Here is a 23,122-nt window from a genome sequence, read left to right on the forward strand (position 1 = left end):
GGTATTTCCACTGCGTTCAGCAACACTGCATTTGCTCTTCGAGATGGAGTGTGTGGGTTTCTTTCAGCAACTGCTTGATCCAACATCTCCCTCTGGTGGGAAATAGGGAATAAAGCAGGATAAAATAAAGCCTCGTACGACATCATACCCGATTATTTAATAGCTGTGAAAACGACACAAATCTCGGTCCAGGCCATGATGTTCTCTCTAATTTATTCCTAATGAATTTGAATATATCACACTGAAGTTTATCTCAAATAGTATTCGACTGGAAAAGAATTGTAGTGAATGGTGAATGCCAATTTTCTTGTATTTTTTCCAGAAATTTGGTTTTGTTTTAAATATAGTCCAGAGTCTATATCGAGACAATAAGGCTTTATGGCTTTGTTTCTGTGAAGAAAGTCAACAAAATTCTCTGTTGCAGAAAACTATTATTTTGTGCTCAAGCTCTAAAATCCGTCATAGAGCCCATCTGCTGTCTGCAATTGCAAGGATTGATAGAAATGTCTCAGAATACAATCATTCCCTTTCTATGCCATAATTCCACCCGTGGAGTTCCCTGTGAGTGGGACAGATCGGCTGCTGGCTGCCAGGAGTTGCCTGTTCGATGTAGATCAGAAAGTGCAGGTAAGAAGGAAATACTCAAGTATGGTCCGGGTAACTTTTGTCCAGACACGCATGGGCTTAAGGAACGGCACAAGGATAAAATGCTTTGTGCAGGTGACAGCTAAGTCTTTCTTTAAGGGAACCTTTCATCAGCGTGGGAAGTCAGGGAGGTTTAATGACCTTCCACTGTTAATCCTCTCCCACGTGCGAGTGTTTCCCCAACGCTTGCTCTTGTGTTTCTGGATGAAGACTACAGAGCCGATGAAACAGCACAGACAAATTTAGGATGAAAATGGAGTTTTGCAAATTCCCCAGCTGCCAGCTCAGCTTCAGTTGGAGCTGGAGAGTTAACACAGGCCACATGTTTGCTTCAGCTGCTGACAAGGGTCTTGGGCAAGGAGCAGATACTACCAGAGACTGACAGCCGAGGCTGGGCAGCTGAGGCAAGAAGGGACTCACCTCAACAAACTCCAGCTGCCTAAAAGCCAAGTGGTCAGTGTCAGCAAGCCAGCTTGCAGGCAGCGAAACGTTGTGACTCCCCTTTGTGGGTAGGTGTATAGCTGGCACAGGGCAGCATCACTACCTGTCTGTGGATATATTTTAGAATATTGATATTTTCTGTGCCTCAGGAGAAAAATGAGAGAGGGATGTTCAATTATTCCCAAAATATTAGGCCATATTCTTCGCAAATTGAAAGCTTCTGGAACAAAAATCTGAGTGAGGCTCCTGAGTAGGATGCTCAGACTTTTTGTGCATGACCTCATCAGGGAAGAATGCCTATGTGAGAAAGAGTAAGATTTAAAAAGGAATTTCAAGCTAGAGATATCATGATGGCTTGTACTTAATGGTGCCATTTTGACATCTTCATAACCACAAGTAAGCAGAAAACGGCAAGGCACAATCTAGACCAATAAAGCCCCTTTTAACAGGGCACAGGAACTGAAGCAATCAGGCTGAATGTATGCTGGTTTCTATTTCCTATAAGTCTAAAAAATAAGATATGGGACTAAAATACTTGATTTTTATATAAGGGTATTGAAATACCAGGGACTTTCCAGAAGAAAGTTCATTACTGGCTCATTGTAATAGCATGATAAAAATTACATGGGAAAGAACGGAAATAGATCCCATCCAAATGAGGAAATGGAAAAGGACACGAACTCTGTCAAATTAAAAGCAGAAAGAGAAAGGCAGACTAAAAAAGATTTTGAGGAAATAACTTGCTAATAGACAAAAGGCTTCCTCTGACCCGGGAGGAGCAGGGAGCCTGCTGGAGGGTCAGCAGACGATCAGGGTGGCAAAGGAGTTTGAGAGAAAACAAGCCCAAACACAACAGCTAAACAGATTACTTGTGTCTGTGTTCAGCACAGCAAAGCTTAGTGAAATTCTCATTGCAGAGCCATTTGTTAAGGGGATAATGCAGAGAAGCTGCCTCAGATTGAAGGGCCATTAGATGAGGTTTTAGAACAAATAGATGCAACGGATAGTTACAAATTCATGAGAAGCAGATGTTACTCACTCGTGGGTTTTCAAGGAACGCCAATGGGAAATTGTTGCACTGTTAGGGCTGGTGTATAACCCCTTACTTAAAACAGCCAAAGAAAAAAGAGAATGGCACGTGACACTGTTTTCTTTTAAGTGTTGTAAGGGATCTAGAGAAATGCAAACCACTAAATCTGACAGCCGTAGCAGGCAAACAGTAAAAGCCATGATAACAGAATAGGTGCAAGGACGGGTGCAGACTAAGAGGGAAGAATCAGCAGAGCTCTGCAGTGAGTAGCTATGTGCTTCACCATTCTCTTTTGGCTTCAGAGGAAACAGTGAGGCTGCAGACTAGAGTGATCCACTCGGTACGATCTGCTCAGCTTCTGGAAAGCCTTTAATAACGTCTGTCACCAAGGACACATAGAGAAGCTAATCTGGCATGGGATAAGAGGGAAGATCCTCTCATGACTCAGCATATAGGATAGAGAGACAAGGGAAGTATAAATCATCTGTTTTTCACAGTGGAGAGAAGTCACCAATGACATCTTAGAGGGATCTAAGGTGAGGTGGTAGGGCCAGTGCTAATCCACAGACCCATCAGTCAGGCAGTAAAAGGCAAAGAGGTTTGGACTGCTTGTGGTACCAGCTTATTCAAGGTATTAAAAAGCAAACTGCATGCAAGGAGCTGCAAAAAAACCATCTCATGAGCCTGAGCAATGAAATGGCAGGTGAAATTCAGTGTGGTAACAGCAGAGAAAAACATGTGGCTGAGCTGAGAGGAAGTCCCCCCTCATTACTCCATCTCAGCAGTGGTCTCTGAACCACCTTAGTAACATTCAGGACAGATACCTTGGAATTAGGTAGTTCTATTCAAATGTCAGTTAAAAGCTCATTAGTGACTATAAAGCAATAGAATATTAGAAATTATTAGGAAGGGAAGAGAGATGTCATCAATCAAAGACAGGATTTACCCCTACCATGAGTACTGTGTGCAATTCTGGTCCCTCCATCTCAAAAAGGGATTATGTTAGAGCTAGAAAAAGTAAAAAGGAAGATGAAAGATGGGAACAAACTTTTTAGCAGGGCCTGTAGTGATAGGACAAGGGGTAATGGTTTTAAACTAAAAGAAGGCAGATTTAGACTGGACCTAAGAAATTTTTCACAATGATGGTGGTGAAACACTGGCACAGGTTGCCCAGAGAGGTGGTAGATGCCCCATCCCTGGAAACATTCCAGGTCAGGTTGGATGGGGCTCTGAGCAACCTGATCTAGTTGCAGATGTCCCTGCTCATTGCAGGGGGGTTGGACTAGATAATATTTAAAGGTCCCTTCCAACCCAAACTACTCCATGATTCTATGATTCTGTGATATGGGATGACTTTATGTGGGTAGCAGCTACATAAATCAAGATTCTTCAAAGCTGGAAAGAAGAGTCTGAGAGGGAGTATGGTACAGCTTTATAAATTCAAGAAGGGTCGTGCTTCTAGTCACTCACTAGTCACTGGTCACTGCTTCTCATAAGGTGCAAGAAAGGGGTGTTAAATGATATTTCCAGGTTCAAGACAAACATGAAAGCAAAGACCTCTGCTCCTGGGCAAAGAAGTGTCTCCCCTTATGGAACTTGTTGCCATGAGATGTCAGGGACTACAAAAGTGCCATACGTGGTTTCAGAAGCAATCCAACAAATGCGTGGATGATAAATCATCTGAGGGCCATGAAGCACTAAGCTACACCTCAGCTGAGGAAGACCCTGGGACAGGAATGGTTAGAAGTGGCCCTCTCCACTGCTGGCCACAGCCAGAACTAGGATACCAGACTGATGGGCCTTGCAGCTGAATCTATTTTGACATTTTTATCAATTAGACAACTTTTAGAAGTAAATTAGAAGAAACTCCACCACCCTGCAGAGCAGAAGAGCACCACCAGAGCTCTGGTTTCTCATGAGGCTAGAACACCCCACTAGCATTAGTAGAGTTTCTTGCTCCAGGATAAGGTACACTGTTTTTTACTTTTTGAGATTAAAATAAAGATTAAGAAAAAATAGCCCATTATCATGTTCTTTTTCCATGTATTTTTTTTGTTCTGTGTTAGCTGAGGACAAAGCTGCAGTTTGACAAGCCCTACACCAACGCTGCTGCCAAAAGCAGCAGTTCTGTCCTCTCATACTGCTGGAAAGGACAAACGAGGAGGCGGGGGAATGCAAAGTTAGCCTCCAGAGCTGAGGAGAAGGGGCCAAGGCTGCTGAAGGCAGGGCTGGCTTAAGCTGATCCCAGGTGCTAATTGATCTATAATTTAATTTGGTGATGTTTCTTTTGACAGCTGTCCCTTGCGAAGGGTAACTGTTCTCACCCCCCCTGAGAACAGCAGGAGTTGGCAGCCACATCTGAATGCAGCCTTTCTTGGCCCTGTCAGGCCATCCCAAATGAAAGAAACCCCCTTGTTTAATAAAGGAAACACTACAGAAGTGACCTTTGCTCCATTATTAGAACTTTATTTATCAGTTCATTTTAATCCTGTGAATTCTTGAAGGATTTTGATTTGTTTTGTAACTGTAAGGACAAAAAAACTAGATAAAAGTGGATGCTAACATTCTTGAATGAGTCTTTTAAGACATGAGTGGTTTAATCACTAGTAGTCAGACCTTTGACGGTAAGCTCCAATTTTGGGGAGTGAACTATCTTCAGCCACATCAAAGGGCTTAAACTGCTGAGGGGAGTGTAAAGCCCAGCTCAGCTTCTGCCATGGAGTGAGGGTCTCAGCTTCAGTGGCTTATCTTCCCTATGGCAGAGGAGCTCACTCACACCCAGTTACAGACAAATTTGTCTTTAGAATGTTTATCTAGTCTTAAATAGCTCTTCTCTCCCTTATGAAACTGAAGCTGGTGTTAAGATCATTGTTGGTTTGTCACCAGTTTATTCAGATCAGCTGTTGCAAGCAAAGCAGCCATTGCTGATGCAAAGTAGAGAAGAGATGCTTGCACTGCCAAGCCCACCCTGAAAAATCCTCTTCTCCAGAACAGAGGCCATGGCAATGCTACTGTTGGGGGGTAAAATCATCTGTGTCTGAGAGTAACATCTGAGGGGCTTGGAGAAAAAAAAGAGAGATGCAAACAAGTGTGAGAAAAGATGCATGAAACTGTAGCTCATATGGGGCAGCTTCCTCTCACAAAAACTTTGTGTTAAGTTCCCTGAGATGTGCTATGAGCAAATGCAGTGATCAGTGTCACAAACCTGCTCTTACAATCACACTTGCCTAGTCACTGTGCGTGACAGTGACCTCGCATTACTTTCTGTAAGAGCTGACCTGGAGCACTGTAATACAGCACTGTGGGGGAGTTTCTTTTCCTTGTAAATCATATGGAAAATGGCAAAGTTTAGATTTGGTACAAGAAGAGGGAACTAATTTGTACTGAATCTGAACCTAGTTCCGATGAAGAAACGCTACATTGATGTTATTTGTATTATACTGCAGCAATCTGATCCCCATTATGTGAAGAATGTTTACATATCTTGCCTTCTCCTTAGCATGAGGCTAGGAGAAATGCCCAGGACAGAAACAATGCCAGATGGAAGAGAAGGACAGTTGGGACTAATACTTGGATCAACCTATCAAGCCTTTCCAAGGTGGTAGCTGGAAGCTAGGTGAGATACCGCTGAGCATGTGCAATGGCACAAGCTGTTGTTTTAGGTTCCTTCTATCCAGTAATGGAATAGAAGTCCAAAGCTGCTAGTTGGAGATGCAACGCTAGCCTGGCATAAATGCAAAAGGAGCCTCTGGGATTCAAAGCTTGGCCCTTGATGAGGAGCCTTGCAGGGCAGCAATGCACTCTCCCACCAGGTGAGCAGCCTCTTTGGCCGTGCCCCTGTGCACTGAAAAGCCACCTGCCCCATGCCCATAGTTGTGGACCACCAGGAGCTTAACTCCTCCTCGGCTTAAGACCTCTCTTTGCAGTCTCACACACTGCCTGGATGGCCTCAGGCCCACCTTCACCTTGATATCCTGAGCAACCTGCAGTGAGGGTTCAAGGGAGCAGCATCTGTCAAAGATGTCTTTGGTAGTGCCAGGGTCAGGGGAGAGACTCCAGCTCTCCTTTTCCCTGGTTCCCCCTAGGGTTACCCTGTGTATCCCCGGGTAGATGTAAGTTAAGCCATCCCCGTCCCGGATGAAGTTTTTCACCCAAGGAGCATGAACCTTGAGTACTTGTCCCCTGACGGGGAAGAGCTTCTCGTCTCCCACCAGCTGGTGGGCTCCAATGCCTGTGCAGTTGACGACAATGTTATATTCGCTGTGCAGCTCCCACAAGTCTGTAACTTTTCTGGTGTACATCTGGACGCCAGTTGCTTTCAACCTGCAAAAAGACTCCAGAAGTGAGGCAGAAAAAAACCTCTAAACCCTCATGTAATTATTATGCACATTAAGTAAATGAGATAGATTGCCTTCAACATACTGATCAAAACCAAACAACAGATGGGACAAAAAAAAAAAAAAAAGAAAATGCCATGGGGTTTCTGTTTGTGATTCTTCTGATTTTCTCTCATCAAAGCTATTTTCTTAGCTTGTTTGGGCTGGAAAAGGTACAGCAAGTTGATCAATATTAGAGAAGGGTCTGGCATAAGACTCTAGGGAGACAGTCAGGTCCTGATGGTCTCATTGATTCATTTCTATAACAATACCAGCTGGAAAATATCAGGTTTATTCACCAACCTACTTCTGCTAGTGACAGTGGTGTCCTACTACACCCCTTTTAATGTGCCTGTTACATGCTGTCACATTCATTCCCAATTTACCTCACTGACACCAGGAGCCGCTTCGTCACCTAGTGCAATGCACGAAGCCCTGGAGTGCCGAAGACGTCCCCACAGGCTGGGCAGATGTGGCATGGGACCCTAGGAGACCCATACTCCTCTAGAGCAGCACCCAGGAGTCACCCAGGACAGCTCAGAGCACTATACATCCATGTCTGCTCTTCAGCAAAATTCACCTCTTCTTGAGGGTCATCTTTGAACTCAATTTCAAGCCAAATTCTACCCTGAACTTGCCTGAAGCTTGAAGGCCTTCCCTGTGGAAAAACACTGGCATGAGATGGAGTTACTGCATGCTGTCAGCTGGATCCAGCTGCTGGAGGCCTTTAGCGGCGGGGTTTAGCATGAGCGAGTCAGGAGATGGGTCTGTGATAACGACGCACTCAGTGGGAAATCCCACCCGTTGCAATACTCTGGCAGCTGGCAAAGTGATCAACCCCACTATAAAGGCAGTGGTTTTCCCCCAAAGCAGTGAGTGAGCCGAGGACCCAGGGCGCAGCTGGTATGCTGGGGACCAAGGTTTGGGTGCAGCAGGACACTGAGGCTGGCTGGGAAGAAGAGGGGAGGTCTCATGCAGCAGCTCTGGGTGGGCAAATTGCTGGGAGAGCTCATAAGCGTTGTAACTGGGAGTCTGCCCTCATGTCATAAAAAATACACCAATAAAAAAACCTGCTGAAAACTCGAATCCAGGCAAGCAAGAAGGAAAAAATTCCTGAAGTCCATTTTTGGACAAACAAGGTGGGCACAAAAACAATTTTCCTTGTGGGTTGCCAAGAGAATGGTCTATAAATACTGCTCAGGTCACTAGGGGTTTGAGAATTAGTTACATGTTTAATATGCTCTCATTTTTTATCACCAGAGAGAAGAGAAAGAAAAGGAGCTTGATCATCTTATTAGACTACCTCCTTTGAGAAATAAGAAGGCTACAGCAGGAATAAGGAGAGCGCAGAAATCACGTGGCAGGTACTAAAGGGGTTGAACAACTTAAGTTGTGTTGCAGCAGCAATTTGTGATTCAGTTAAGCGATGAAATATGACAGAGTGTGTGCACTGAGAAGGCGGCACAGACCTCGTGTGGCACTGGTGCCACTGGAGTACTCCCAGCATGGCTGCTGCTAGAACAAGAGGGTTCTTTCACATTTTGCAGCGAGATGAAAGGCATCCAAGCAACTTGCTGAGATGGCAATTTGTACCATGGTGTCAGTACACGACTCTTTACTGAACCTCAAATCAGCTTGCAGACTATGGCTTTCTCTCAAGCGGAGGCAGCTATTTGCTCACTTTAGGGGTACTTAAATGGATTAAATGCACATCCAGGGTGTCAGAACCTTTTTAGATCTGCATCCTGACTCTCCTATGGTTTTCCAAAATCCACGTATTTTGGGGAAACTTGGAAATTTAAGAATTGGCAAATTTTCCAGCTTTCATGTCAATCCAGTCATGAACTCTGAAACCACAATTTCTCAGAGTGAATGCATCATCCATCTTATGCAGGCAAACATTTTCAAAAGGTTTGTTTCAAGATGATGCTATTTGACCTTTTTTCACCTGACTGGATTAAGAAATGACATTAATTGCTGACCAAACTTCAGATGAATTGGTCCAACTACTTCTTGAGTGCAAAGTCTTCATAGAGAAGATATCTTCCCAGACATGTCTATTCTGCCAAGTGCTGGATGTATCTTCAAGATCAGAGGGATATATTTGGGAAGTTTGACAAATGAGGAGCACCCGCACGTTTTCTTGGGACATGGCAGGTTCCTGATGGACCTTCAAGGTCTGGCTGACCAAGCATGGCCCCTGTGGCTATGTCAGTCCTATGCCCAGCGGTGCTTCCACCCTAAGCCCCGCTGTACAGCTACAGTGGTAGAAAGTGCATAAGTGGAGCCTTTCACATTTTAGAGAAAATTGGGTATTTATTTCTTGTGCTTCTCCCCAAGGAAGAGCTTGCTGCGTTTCCCCCAGTGAGAAACAGCCCTTTTCCAGTTTTGTTCAAACCTAAGGCTCCCGAGGAGTCCCCAGCTCACCCCCAGTCCCTCTGCTTGGGTTTCTCTCTGCATGCTCAGCCCGCAGCAGAACCAACCTTTTCTCCAGCCACAGCAGGTAGGATGGACAGTCACTTTTCAGTGTCGTAAAGGCCTGACCAAATCGGTGCTGTGGGAACTTTTGGAGTTCTGCTTCAGACATTGGTCGAAATCCAAGGACGACATCTGACCAGAAAGGTAACTCTTCCTTGGGAGTGTTTTTAAAGACCTGCCACCTAAAAGGACACAGAGAAAAAGCTGTAAAACTTATCTGCTATTGCTCTGCCATGTTATGTGTCACGACAATCTTAGCACAAACCCAGGAACTCAGTAACCTGCTCCTGCTCATCAGTGCAGCTCTGCAAGGTTAACAGCAACAGGGAAACATGGCTACCTGCTACTGCAGTACCTGCCTTGGCAAACAGGCAGAGAGGCTGCCGCAGCCGAGCTTGCAGTTGACACACTGGGGCAACTAAACTGGAGGAAGTTCTTCCAGCTATACTGCATGAACTTCCAGCTGTAGAATTACAAAGTCCCCTCACAGTGTCCCCACCACGGCTGTGGTCACCCTGACTGGACCTTCATGTAGGGCCACTTGTACAACTGGTCACTCTACCTGAAAGGAGGTTGCGGTGAGGTGGGTGTTGGTCTCTTCTCCCAAGTAACTAGCAGTAGAACAAGAGGAAATGGCCTCAGGTTGCGCCAGGGGAGGTTTAGACTGGATATTAGGAAAAATTTCTTTACTGAGAGAGTGGTCAAACATTGGAACAGGCTGTCCAGGGAGGTGGTGGAGTCAACTTCACTGGAAGTATTCAAAAAACATGTAGATGTGGCACTTCAGGACATGGTTTAATGGGCATGGTGGTGTTGGGTTGATGGTTGGACTTGATGATCTTAAAGGTCTTTTCCAACCTTAATGATTCTGTGATTCGGTGATTTGGTGATTTTTTTGGGTACCCATAAAGCTACAGAGTGCCCAGCCTCAACACTTGCAAGAGGTGAATTTCTGCATGGGTAATGGGCAGCATAAAACACCCCAAAGGCACACACACCCCAATTGCATCCCTATACCTAGTTGTTGAAGCTGGAGGATCCTGCAGTCCCATCCCTATGAAGGCTGACCCTGCTGCAAGCAACTAGTGGCTAACGGTATGGAAAACATCAGTTATTAAAAAGACATTTGGTGCTGGCCAGCCTTGAGTGGTTTCTCTGTACACATCTATGCATGAATTTTGCTTGAAAATAAATGGTGTCTGAGCAGCAGCAATGCAGTTTCTTGGGAATATGGTAATAAGAGCTACTCCATGAAGGTAATATGCCTGAACTCCAGCAAGAAAAACCTCTCTGCCTGCTCCAGCACACGGCACACACATACCAAAGGCTGCCCTGGGGGGCTGTTCTTACCCAGAGACAAGGTGAACGCCAGCCTCTGATGCCTCAGCTGAGTTGCTGATGGCAAAAAGGTAATTGAAGGTCTCTTTGAACCACTGCTTCTGCACATGGATTGGTGTGCCTGCATGTAGACAAAATCAAACATACAGAGAGGGAAAATTCAAAGAGGAGAAGCATACAAGCCAGCACCAAGGAGATGGGACAGATGGAGAACTCAGGGCATGGCAGTTTTCTTCCTGAACCTCTGCGCATTGCTGCACACCTGGGCATGCAGCCGCCTGCGGTGCCATGGGCAATGCCATGCTGGGTTGTACGCACCTGGGTAGGTGTGAGGGATGAGCATCCCAGCTGCAACGTCGCTCGTTGTGTTGGGGCTGAACTGGTCTGAAAGAACTGTCACGGAGCAGCTGGGGCAAGTCTCTGTGATGCACAGTGCTGTGGACAGGCCGACGACTCCCGCGCCAACCACTGCGACCTTGGGTGCTGCCATCTCCAGGATGCAGAGCCAGAGGAGAGAGGTGCCTACATGCATTTGGAAAAACATGTCCCATGTCACCAATATCTCTGCTGGACGCCCTCATCAGGCTATGAAATACCCACACAAGATGTAACGTACCCCCCCGGGGCACCTAACTGAAGACTAACTGCTGCACACAACCAAGACCACGGTGAAGATTAAAAAAATCATCAGCTTTTGGTATGATGACAAATATTTTAAAAGTATTTCAACAGCCACTACCTCATCCTCAGCACAAGAGCAAAGGACAAGAGAGAGATCTGTACGTACAGCACTGGTGTTCAGGCTGCAGCAGTCTGGAGCAAAGTTGTTTTCAATAAAACCCAAGGGAGTGAGGCACCTGTCAAGTTTACCACCATGTTGGGGGCAAAAGTGCCTTGGAGCTCTGGGGAAATTGGCTTTTAGGCACCATGAGCCAAAAGGTTGTTTGACCATCAGGATCTCTAGCAATGAGGCCTGGCATTGCCTGGGCAGCAGAAGCAAATCACACAGGAGGCAAACTGGTTACGCAGAGCAAAAGGTCCAGCACATTGTGAAAGGTGTTTTTCTTAACATGCGTCTTAGTTCCCCTGTTGTGCAGGGCTCCCCCTCTGACCCTGAGGTCTGGGTTACTTGCTTAGCTTTGTCCAAGAAAACATGCATTTTAACTAATAAATGCAATGCATAGTTTCACCGGCCTGGCTGTTTATGCTCCCACGGCCTTTCAATACTTAAAGGGGACCTATAAGAAAGATGGGGACAGAGTTTTTAGCAGGGCCTGTAGTGATAAGACAAGGGGTAATGGTTTTAAACTGAAAGGGGGCAGATTTAGACTACGTACAAGAAACAAATTTTTCACACTGAGGGTGGTGAAACACTGGCACAGGGTGCCCAGAGAGGTGGTAGATGCCCGATCCCTGGTAACATTCCAGGTCAGGCTGGACAAGGCTCTGGGCAACCTGATCAAGTTGAAGATGTCCCTTCTCACTGCAGTGGGTTGGACTAGATGACTTCTAAATGTCCCTTCCAACCCAAAGATTCTGTGATTCTAATATCCAAAAATTGGATGATAAATCCATGATACCTTGGCTGGGAGAAGTGTGGGAGAAGCAGCCAGCTGTACCCTGGGGAATTTTGTGCCTCTAAGTGACTCATGGCATCCAACCCACCCCTCCCTATCTGGTGCTCCTGGGCCCATGTACCTGCTGGCATGATCTGCTGCTGCTGACAGGTTCATGGGCATCCAAGGCTGCCACACTCTCCTGGCAGCATGCGGTGGTCCCCAGGAGCCAGCCAGCCTCGTTGCCCCAAAAGTCTGTATATTTGCCCCTCTCTGCCTTGCTTTATAACCTGCTTTGGTTCCCAGAGCAGTTTTGCTCCCCTCCTCGGCATCCTCAACTGTTGATTGCTACTCCAGGAGGTGCAGCGTCTCTACTTTCCCTTCTCCAGCCAAGTTTTGGGGCTTGTCATCCCCCTGGTGAGTGGCACACAGCTCCTGGTTGATAATAACCTGGGTGCCTGACCCAGCAAGGTGCCAGCCTGTGCGCCTGGCCACGGCCAGCTAACGGGTTTCACAGCGGCGGGGGCACGAAGAGCACAACCGAACCATGCAACTCGCTGCGCCTTGCAAACGCCCCAAAGCCACGAACTAAATGGGCCCAAAGAGACTGGGGAGCCTCGAAGGTGATAAATCCTTCAGCGGCTTGGACACAGGTGAGTCAGGGTGTACCTGCTGGCTCAGGCATGTGTCTGGGGGTTACTGCCAAAGGCTGATCTGGGGTGCAGGGGGAGAATCTCCTCTGCCTGTGGCTCTTAACATTTGCTGGGAGTATCTACCCATATTCACTCTTGGAGAGGATGGTGAGCGAGATGGACCGAGATGGACCTTTGGTCTTGCTCCTTTATTGTCTTGCTTTCTCCTATGGGACTCATTCAACCTTGACAGCAGAAATCCAGTCTCATCAATTGCTTTCTGAGAATCTTTTCTGGAAACCAGTGCCTGCAGCTATAGGGACAGGCTGATTTCCCACCTTTTGGCACTGTTAATGTAAATTTAGGCAAGACAGACTGTGGGGCAATTATGATAGGTCAGGTTTATTTATGAGATCCTTGCTTTTAACTCTTCACACAGCTTCTCACTTACCCCTGAGGTTTTACTACTTAAAATCTGATGTCCCTGCTATGTAGGAAGGGAGAGAGGACCAGGAACTGTTGCTCGTCATTGCATTCCTTCTGCATCACAGCCAAGGGTTGTTATAACTCCTCTTCTTCCTCTCAGGGCAATGCTTAAGTTTCTTCTTGGTAATTATTACATCTTCTTTCACAAGGAGACTATCAAAATGCCCACACAGTAGGGAGAGGACGCAGCGCAGGGGTAAAGATGTACCCTGAACCAGAACTGCTGGCCTGCACCACTGCCACCCACAAATCCAATCTGGGAAAATGCTGGGGGAAGGGGAAGGGGAAGGGGAAGGGGAAGGGGAAGGGGAAGGGGAAGGGGAAGGGGAAGGGGAAGGGGAAGGGGAAGGGGAAGGGGAAGGGGAAGGGGAAGGGGAAGGGGAAGGGGAAGGGGAAGGGGAAGGGGAGGGAAGGGGAGGGAAGGGGAGGGAAGGGAAGGGGAGGGAAGGGGAGGGAAGGGAAGGGAAGGGAAGGGAAGGGAAGGGAAGGGAAGGGAAGGGAAGGGAAGGGAAGGGAAGGGAAGGGAAGGGAAGGGAAGGGAAGGGAAGGGAAGGGAAGGGAAGGGAAGGGAAGGGAAGGGAAGGGAAGGGAAGGGAAGGGAAGGGAAGGGAAGGGAAGGGAAGGGAAGGGAAGGGAAGGGAAGGGAAGGGAAGGGAAGGGAAGGGAAGGGAAGGGAAGGGAAGGGAGATTATTAGCAACAAGAAGTTAGGGGGATAATAATGCTGAAATTACTTTGGAAAATTGGTTTTGAGAAAGGTCTCTAAACACATTTTTCTTAACAAACCTCACTCAGCACTGGCAGTTGTGGAAATGGTGTGCGGCGCTCAGCACACCCAGCGAGCCTCCCAGCAGTCCATGGATGACCACAGTTCTGCTTTTTCAGCTGCCCCTGGAACATATGCAATGGGTATGTTATGCACCTGCCAGAGATGTGCTCTCGGTTGCCCGTCACCGCTCTCGTTCACTGACGCCCTTGGACCATGATGGAGATTGAATTTCCTGACTGACATCCCCTGACGCTGAGGAAGAAAGAGGAGCTGTGGCTTGGTGGAGGTTCAGGTTTCACAAGTCTTCCCAGTTCAGATGGGATTTTCACAGATGAGCTGTTTCGGTATCAACTGATCCCAACATTGCAAAAGCCAGTGAGGGCAGGAAGGGGCTGCCTGCGGGAACGGCTCAAAAGGCCATGATGCGCATCTGTCAAACATGCCACTTTTCTAGCACTTACTGCTGCAGTCTAGGAGCACATCAAGCCTGAAACGTGCTAACGTCCCAAAAATTGCCCTGGTGCAATTTGTTTCAGCAAGCGCAGCTCTTGCTTTGCAGAGCCGCTGACCCTGCCAGGCGCACACGGCTCACCTGCGGCTCTGCCCATCCTCAGCAGGGAGCCCCGCACCTGGCTGGGGGGGGCACATGCGGAGAAACTGTTTTTAGCTGATGTGACAGGCCAGCTTAATGCCAGCAGTGGGTGAAGTGTGACACTTCGCACCCTCTCATACTGGCTCGTGCTGAGGGTTTTGCAAAAATCAGCATTTAAAAGGCAAATCAGTTGCAGTACTGTTGGGGAGGGAGGGGAAGGTGTCAGGTACTGTTTAGCTCTCTGTCCTTTCTTAGTGCCAGAAGAATGGGACAGAAGCCAGACAGAACCACCTGGAGTTGTAATTCTCCAACAAAGAGGACGCTGGCTGCCCCTGCCACCCTCCTGCTTCTTCCAGTAGGAAAGACTGCAATCTTTTAAAAAGATTGCAATGTTTTGTCATGTGACTCAATCTTCCAACTCCCATCAGCCTCATGTGAAGCAAGGGGGTCCTTATTCTTTCTTCACAGAAGAAAGAATAGCTCACATAGCTGTGTATCACCACTGCATGCCACTAACCGACAGCCTTAGCATCATTCTAGCAGTGGGTAATGTGATCAATATGAATAAATACACCGGTCCGCAGCATACCTGCGCACACACCCGCAGAGGAACATGCAGTTCCTCACCCACAGCCAGCTGCAGCTGTAGCCTCTCGGCCCACAGTCCCTCCAGGCTGCCCCTCAGGCCACAACAAACCCTGGGACACCGGCATCCCTTAGCTGGAATAGCTGGCCACAGATTCAGCATCTTTGCGTTACAGACAGGGCCCCTTGCCATACCCCTTTTCCTGGTATGGCCTGACTCCATGTGCGTGCTTCCCTGGCAGGCTGGCTGCCCTTAGCTCCTGTTGCAAGCCGGCTGACCTACCAAGCTGAGCGTATTTACACGCCCAGATGAACAGTTGAAAAATCCCGACTGAACTCTTGACCAGAAAATGGATCAACAGGAAATAACTAAAGAAAACCAAAACCTCTTACATTTGAAGTCCTGTGGGTTTTTGGGTTTTTAACTAATTCTTACCATATCTAAGTGCTAAAACATCATTTTAGATAGCCTGAAGCCTGCGGTACCAGGGAGCAAAGGCTCCAGCCTTTCTGAACTGCTGGAGGGGCTCCTTGCCTGCTGGGGTGGCTGTTCCCACTGTCCCCATCTGTGCCTGACATGGAGCACTTTCTCCCTGCTGTTTTTTTGCAGGTCAGTCTTTTGTTTATTCACTATCCCAATCTACAAGCACCCTCGGTGTTGCTTCCCTTTGCCTGACCCCAGAGAGGGGTTTTGCCAGGCTCTTTGCTAAAGCTAGTTACGGATGCCCATGAAGCCTGATCCATTCCTGGGGGTTTGCTGAGGAAGGGGGCCCTGATTTTGGCCTTTTGACTCTGGCCTGTCATTTGGGCTGCTCTGTGAGATGTACATTCGGGACTCCCCACAGAAGGAAGGCTGTGTCTTCACCAGACAAGGGACTCCGGAGGTTCCTGGGATCCCTGCAGCCTTTCTGCACATACAGCACTGTCAGAAAGCAGGTGTCTCTGAGCCACTGCCACAGGGGACCCTGAGGCTAGCAGGGAGGGCCCAGCTCCTCTTCAGATAGCTGTTCGCATATGCGTGCACGGGAAATACTTCCTAAAGTATTTTAGGTGGTAGGTTATACCTGCCCTATAAGCTACCAACAATAATAACCTTCACCAGCAGCTCCTACATGCTGAGTGATGCTCTTGCTTTTCTCCAAAACCGGAGACACCTGCCACCATCGCTCCCCACAGGGCGAGGGCTGTTGAGCCCGTTGCCTCTCTGTGCAGGGAGTGGGGGGAAGCAGGGAGAAGCTGAGGTTTAGCAGGCCCCGACCTCCCCCCTGGGTGGCAGGGATATCACACCCCCGGCCAAACCCTGCGGCTCACCGCTCATGCCACAACCAGCCGTGACAGCCACCGCACTTACGCTGCGCGGCCGCCTCCATGTGTGGCCTAAACCCCGCCCTGCCTGAGCTTAAGGAGCTGGTCTGTGCCCTGTGGAAGGTCCCCGGGGCCGCGCTAGGTCCTCACGCAGCCCCTGAGGGTGCCTTCCCTGGCCCTCGGCAGGGAAAGGGCTCCGTCATCTAACATTTCCCTCTTCAACTGGAAGTACGGTCCAAAAAAAGAAACAAGCGGGGAGAGAAGGCAATACCTGGTGAGGAGGAGGCCCCCGGTCCTGCCTGGAAGAGTCGCCCTCCTGGGAAGCATGGGGAAGCGGAGCGGGAGAGGACGGAGCGCAGGGGCTGCCGGCAGCTCCCCTTACCCGAGGCCGCTCCCTGCGCGCCCAGCTCCTTGTCCCTCCGCTAATGAAGGAGCTGTTTGTGCTCGGGCAAAGGCCGCCTCCAGTGCTGGCACCTCTCCCGAGAGAGCCCGGCTGCTGCGCGTTGGCACTGCCGGAGCCGTGCCCTTCGCTGCCTGCCGATAGCTTTTTTCCTTGAAAATTTCCCCAGTGTGCCCCAGAGGAGGCTCAAGGGGCCCCAGTGTCCTGCACAGAATATATTGCCTTTTTTCCTCTTTTACAAGCAACTAATTATGTTCTGAACGTTTCTGAGGCTGCCTGACGATTGCCATAGTGCTTGAGCAATCGTGCTAGCAGTCGGGGCGGCAGCAGCACAGCGTGTCCATGGGCCTGGTCATTTCCGTCATCACAGGTCGGTGAAGAACGAGTCCTTGCTACACCTGCAAATGCCTAATGACCACAGCCAGGCAGGACTGTTCGGATTAACTTTTTTCATCAGAAAAACACAAGTTTGTCAAAATCAAACCTGTCAGCAGGATCAAGAGGATGAAATTGTGTACCAGGGTTTCTTGACTCCAGGGAATTTGCCACTGGCAGGACACTGTGGCTAATGTTTGACAGGCTGAGCATTCGTCCCTGAGAAGGCTTAGCAGGAGGGCATTTGCAGAGCGTTCCCCTCCAGCCGTGTCGAACAGCATTTGCCATGGATCTTCCAAGCAGGTGCCTTTTCTTTGTAGCCATTTAAATACAGCCCAGCAGCCATCCGAGGGTCATCTGTACATACAGCAACAGCATGCACAACAGGCAACCACAGTTGTTCTCACCTCCCAATCTAGCTGTGTTCTTAAATGGTAGAACTAAAGCCATGATATATTACACATATGTAATCACTGACCTTTTTAGATGCGTAATTTTTAGGGGTTTTTTTCCTTTAACAGTGAAAGGAACACAGAATAATTTGGCCAAAATTATAGTATAGCTTGATTTTTCTGAGTGCTCTGAAACCAGGGTATTGAATAAGACAGGGAAGGAGGCAGAGGAACGGAGAAGGTTTGCTTGTTTAGAAATGAAATTTTTGATGGGCTTAGTGTATTGATTGTAAAATACACACTATTCTAAGTCATTGCAGGATATCTGCAGTAGTTTTGGAGAAGATTCTTTCACATATGGAAATCTCTTTCAAATAAAAGCAGAGTGCTGGCTAAGATTAAAATTGCCTGCTATTTCTCTTCCTCAGATTCTACTTCTCATTGCTTATAACTTCACCAAATTTGAATGATTTGGATTGAAATTTTCTGAGTTGGATATCTGTTGAAGGGTCAATGTTTCAAGGAATTCACAGTGTGTCTTTTCCTGAGAATGAGACTCAGGAAATGCAAGCTGGTTTGGGATACCAACTCTTACAGTCATTTCATTGAGAAAACCTTACTCTTCCATGAGCTAGTATTTTGGGAAGGGTGAACACACTGTGTTTTGCTGAAGTGCCCAAAACTAAGGTACACCATATTTTAGGATGAAGAAAAAGCTTTGTTTGTCCTTTCTATGTAATCTAGTTGTGTGACTTCCTACCACAAATGTTTGTTTATCCATGCAGGCATCTATAAGGGGAAACAACTTCAACTCTTTAGTGCTGCCATTGTTTTTCTTACCTCTGCTCTTCCCTAAAATGAACAGCACAATATAGAACCTCTTTGGTATAGAACAAACACAACCTTGATCGTACTTGGAGCCTTTTCTGAACAGTGCCCAGCAGTGGCATCCCAGCACACCACCAATCTAGCTCGAGCAGTGCTCAAGAAGTGTTTTCCTTTACCTTAGCATTCCCTTTGCTTTGTGTACTCTCTTGAATAAAGCAGTAACGGTAAGCAGAAATTACCTCTGTGAACACAGCCGTGCTGACCTGTTTCTGGTGTTATGAATGACATGGATCACTTTTCTGCCACTTCTTTAACCAGCTCAAAGATCAAGTCAAGCATCAGTGTCCATGGCAAATTACCATTTCAGCAAAGAGGTTAAGCTGCTCCTCATTTTGCAGTTTTCCCATGTTTTTTACTTACTTCTGGGGGAATTATCTCAATATGAAGAAGATGCTGGCAGTACTGACATGCCTATTGAAAAGCTTTGTGAAAATATTTACTGATTGCCCATTTATCCCTGGTTCTTTTGCTACGTTCATGACCACTTCAGTCAAAATCACTTTTCATTCTCATTACTGGCAATGAGACTATGGACAGCATCTTCACAAGGATCACTTCTTGGTGCTGGTTTTTTTATTATTCCTGTGCAAGTCAGTTGTTCCACACAGAACATTACAGGGCAACGTTAATAACTAGATGCCTGTGAGCACTCCATGGCTGGATCCTACTTATCTGCAACAAACACCCAAGCAGTACCCAACCTGTGTGTTAGACAGGAATGCAGAGAGAGAAGAGTTTGTTTGTCACTAAATGAGATATTCCCCATTGCTTCTGATTATTCATAAACCTAGGTTAGTATACAAAGCTCTCTGCAATCATTTTTATGTATCAGTCATATTAAAAAAGGATACTTCCCCATTTGACGTATATACTTTTTAGGCTTGATTTTTCTCAGCTTGATTGAACCCAGTGCTCTTGAAATCAGTATATCAGGGATGATTCGAATTTCTCAACTTTAGCAAACAAATATTTGAACCACTCACTATGATTACTTTCAGGGAGGAACCTAAATCACTTGGCAAGTATATATAAAGCCATTAAAACACAAATGATGAAGCCAAGTGGTGGGTGTAACTTGATCAGAAAACATAAGATTAATAAAATATGCATGGAAATCGAGTAATTTGCACTAATTAGAGATTTAAGGGAAGCGGAAAAGAAATAGATTCCTGAGAAGGGCTAAGGGTGTTACAGTAGTCACTTCCTAGTTCAAATGGAATCCATTGTATAGCATTAGTAAAAATGTGTGATCTTTCACCTAGATACTCATGAACTTATACTGAACTCTTAGTTAGTTCCATGAGGGAAAGTCCCAAAACGGGTGTAAATTAGAAAGGTAAGATAGCTACATCCATCAGCAGAAGTTGTCTCCTCGAGAGAAGAGAAAGAACAGCCCACCTGGAGAGTGAAAGGATCCAGTGAGGAACAAAGAGGCCCCAGACCCAAATACTACTATTGGACGGAACTGTCTCATGGGAACTTAGACTGGAAGGGTATAATTGCCCAGAGATTCTTTTATTCAGGGTCCCTCTCCAGAGGCACCCAGCTCGAGCTGTCCTTCACCACTGTACCACCCAATAAATTCATCTGGCATACGTCATGTCAAGAGATTTGGGAAACCTAGGGTCGAGCCTGAGGGAAGAGGAAGAGCCTGAGAGTGTGTATGTGTATGTGTGTGTGAGGAGTCGAAAGGGCCCGCTGTGAAGGGACTCCGGTCCTAGCAGTTAAAGTCTTGGCTGGTGTGTGTGCGACTCCTTGATCGGTGTGTGAATGCTGGGGCAGCATCTTCTCCCTTGACAAGGGGACAAGTCACAAAGAGTATGGCTATAAATTGCTGCAATTCTCATTTTCCTTGCACTGTCTGCCCACTCCAATTCTGCATGAGGATGTTACAGTTAGTTTTCACATCCACTGAACACCAAGCCGTTATGAGTTATATTGTTTTGTCATTCCTAGAGTCACCTACTCTCTTTTCCAATAAACTCATACCCATTCTGCAATACCCACAGCTATTTTTGTCACTAGTGAATGTGTCTGGGAGACTACTGCCCCAGCCAGCTTATACAATTTAAGGCAAAAAAAGAACCATATTCTTCCTGCAACTGAAATGCAAAACATGCCACATGCTTAATGCACATTTTGTCATAGACACCACCTAACACATTACTCAAACCTTGGTTTACATCTGCAAACACAAACAGGGAAGAGACACACGCATGATACTTGCCAGCCTAAACCATGGGATCTCTGTGGAATGCTGAAGCACCGGCCCAGCTCCTACAAGGGAGTGTGTACAAAAGGGAGAGTTGGTATCAGGAGTTCATTAAATTTTGTAAAGGTGTAAAGATTAAATAACGTCTGTTTGACTTTATCCTTGCACCTAATTGCAGATAATAAATACACATTAAAAAAATCATTAACATATATTGCATTAAATCCTCATACTCTGGGCAAACTCCTTCCTATGAATACCTACTTTCACCATGTTACCAAAATGCACACTCCACCTGGTACAGAATCTTGTACAAAATTATTAGGTTACCAGTACATAGACATGCTTTAACCTTTCTTCATGAGAGATGTAACAATGCACATACTGCTTGACTGTATTTACTAGAATTTTTCCTGATAGAATAAACTTGTTCTTTTGTCAAAACGCCTTTTTTTTTAATCTTTAATTTCTTCCCTATGAATCTGTTCTGGAATTCAGACAAGCATCTTTAAGATGTTTGTAAAGGGCATAGGATGAATCCAGAACCCTCCCTTTGTCAGCTACAAATGCCCTTCTGGTGTCATGCCTCCATGATGCGCAAGTGACCTCACCTTTTTATGAGCCCTTACGAAAGGCACTCACAGGCCTTGCATGTTGCTAAGCCCAGTGCTGCAGAGGCTTCCTAAGTGACTGCACCTAAGGAGTTGGTAAAAATAAGTTGTGAAAGGTACAGAAGAATGACAATGAGTCCTCCACTCCATCCCAGAGCTGGCATATCAGACCATCTTCTGTTTCCACAGAGCCATTACACAAAAGCCCTCAGCCTTCAGGCAGGATTCACCCCCTTGTTCAGACATTCAGTGTACCACCCAAAGCATTTGATGGATTGCACATAGTTTGCATAGCTTTTTTTTTTCTACATAGTTGTTTAAACTATAGAAATTTGCACAAAGAAATTGAAGTGAGCTGTTAAAATGGAAAATACATCTTCTTCATACAGTTTTAAAATACAGATTCAAAACATCAAACACATTTACTTACTATTTTTCCTTAGTTATCATTAAACTAATGATAATTGCTCTCATTCTTATATTTAACCCAGAAAGTATGTCCTTAACAAACTGCAAGATGACATAATAAAATATTATATCAAATTCAGGACAAAAAACACTTGTCATTGTGCAATAGTGACCAGCAATTAAGACAGATAAGAATCCTAATCCAGTATGTCATAAAACCATTATGTAATTCCAGGGACAGTGATCAGCACAATAAATTTGCACTAAGATAGAGATGACAAATACAAACATAAAAGAACTTAAGGACGCAGATAAGAAACTATGAAAAGGAATTCTTTTTATGGGCAGCGAGAGGAAAATACGCTCCACAGGAACAGAAGCATTTGTTCTCAAACTCAATGCTCTTTTGCAAGAGGATTTAGATAATCCATGAATATTTAAGAGAAAGAAATCAACTCACCCTGTCTATGCTATGTTTATAATGTATGACTAGTGTTACACATATTTTCGTCCATATGGAAAAACCAAGCAAACAGAAATGCTAGAGACATATAGACACGTGCTGTTTCCTTTTTTATAGTAATATGCTGCCTCAGGTTAAAGAGTAGGATACACCAAGGCATCCTCTAAGCTATTCCTGCAGAAAATCACAAAATGTGTACCTGTAGATCGATAAACTTGCTATTTCCACAGAAAAAAGTAACATCATTAGTTCAGGGAAATTCAGGTCTCATTTGAATCAAAGACCAAATACAAACTGACTTCAGTGACAGGAGGAACTGGCTTTTGGGGTTAAAAGCCATCAAGCTACATTGTGTTTTAACATCATCACTAAATTTTAGCCTGTTATCATTGCTCAGTGTCATTGTGCATTTAATTTTTTGCGTTTTTCTTTTTTTCTTTACCTTATGTATATCTATTACAGATGACCAGGTCCTGAATCCCTCAAGTCAAAGTAACACAGAACATGCATTGACTGTTCTTAGCAGGGTAACCACCAAATCATTTATTTGGCAGGTAAGGATGTAGAAAAATTAATTTTAATTGTTCTTTAGTACCTTGTTCAAAGTAGACTGTACTGTCCTTAATACTCAAGACTAAGGAGTTTAAGATAGGATCTTGTTCTAAGAAAAGAGGGAGTAGCTGTGTGAAAGAACCCCAAAATAATGCAATTACTTGGAGCAATGTGGGGGGGTGGTTGTAATGTCAGACAGTACCAGTTTAATTCCTTGTTAGGTGTATTGCATGATGTTTTCTTTTTTAGCAAGGTTAAGCCCTTGTTCAAGCCAGGGCATGCAGGGTTTGGCAATAGGTCTTGCAGATAAGGAGAGTTGTTCTGCTCTGGGAAGTGGAGGGTGATGTGAAAGCAGTGGAAGAATACTAGGTCTGCTCTTCAGCAAAATAAAAAGCCACAGCATGTGAGTAATCCTATCTTTAGTCATCAAAGTATGTATTCAAGTTGTTCTCTGAATAATGATGGGATTACTCACGCGGGTAAGGTTAAGCACATGCTTTTGCTGAACTAATGTATCTGGACAGAAGCCATACTATTCTACACAGTTCTCTTCAGAGGTTTCCTCTGCAACTACTGGAATACCCACAGAA

At 45.9% G+C, this 23,122-nt stretch overlaps 1 protein-coding gene across 1 annotated transcript; it reads right to left on the reverse strand.

Annotated features, from left to right (window-relative positions):
* Positions 1 to 5,871: 5,871 nt before the first annotated feature.
* DDO (D-aspartate oxidase) lies at positions 5,872 to 10,798 on the reverse strand (the record flags this gene model as incomplete). Its single annotated transcript, XM_081997420.1, has 4 exons — positions 5,872 to 6,439; positions 8,976 to 9,152; positions 10,321 to 10,429; positions 10,627 to 10,798. 4 exons carry the CDS (start codon positions 10,796 to 10,798, stop codon positions 5,872 to 5,874), a joined length of 1,026 nt encoding a protein of 341 aa, XP_081853546.1.
* Positions 10,799 to 23,122: the final 12,324 nt, after the last annotated feature.

This window comes from Phaethon aethereus (assembly GCF_964289735.1).
Source record: "Phaethon aethereus genome assembly, chromosome: 3".
Classification (NCBI taxonomy): domain Eukaryota; kingdom Metazoa; phylum Chordata; class Aves; order Phaethontiformes; family Phaethontidae; genus Phaethon; species Phaethon aethereus.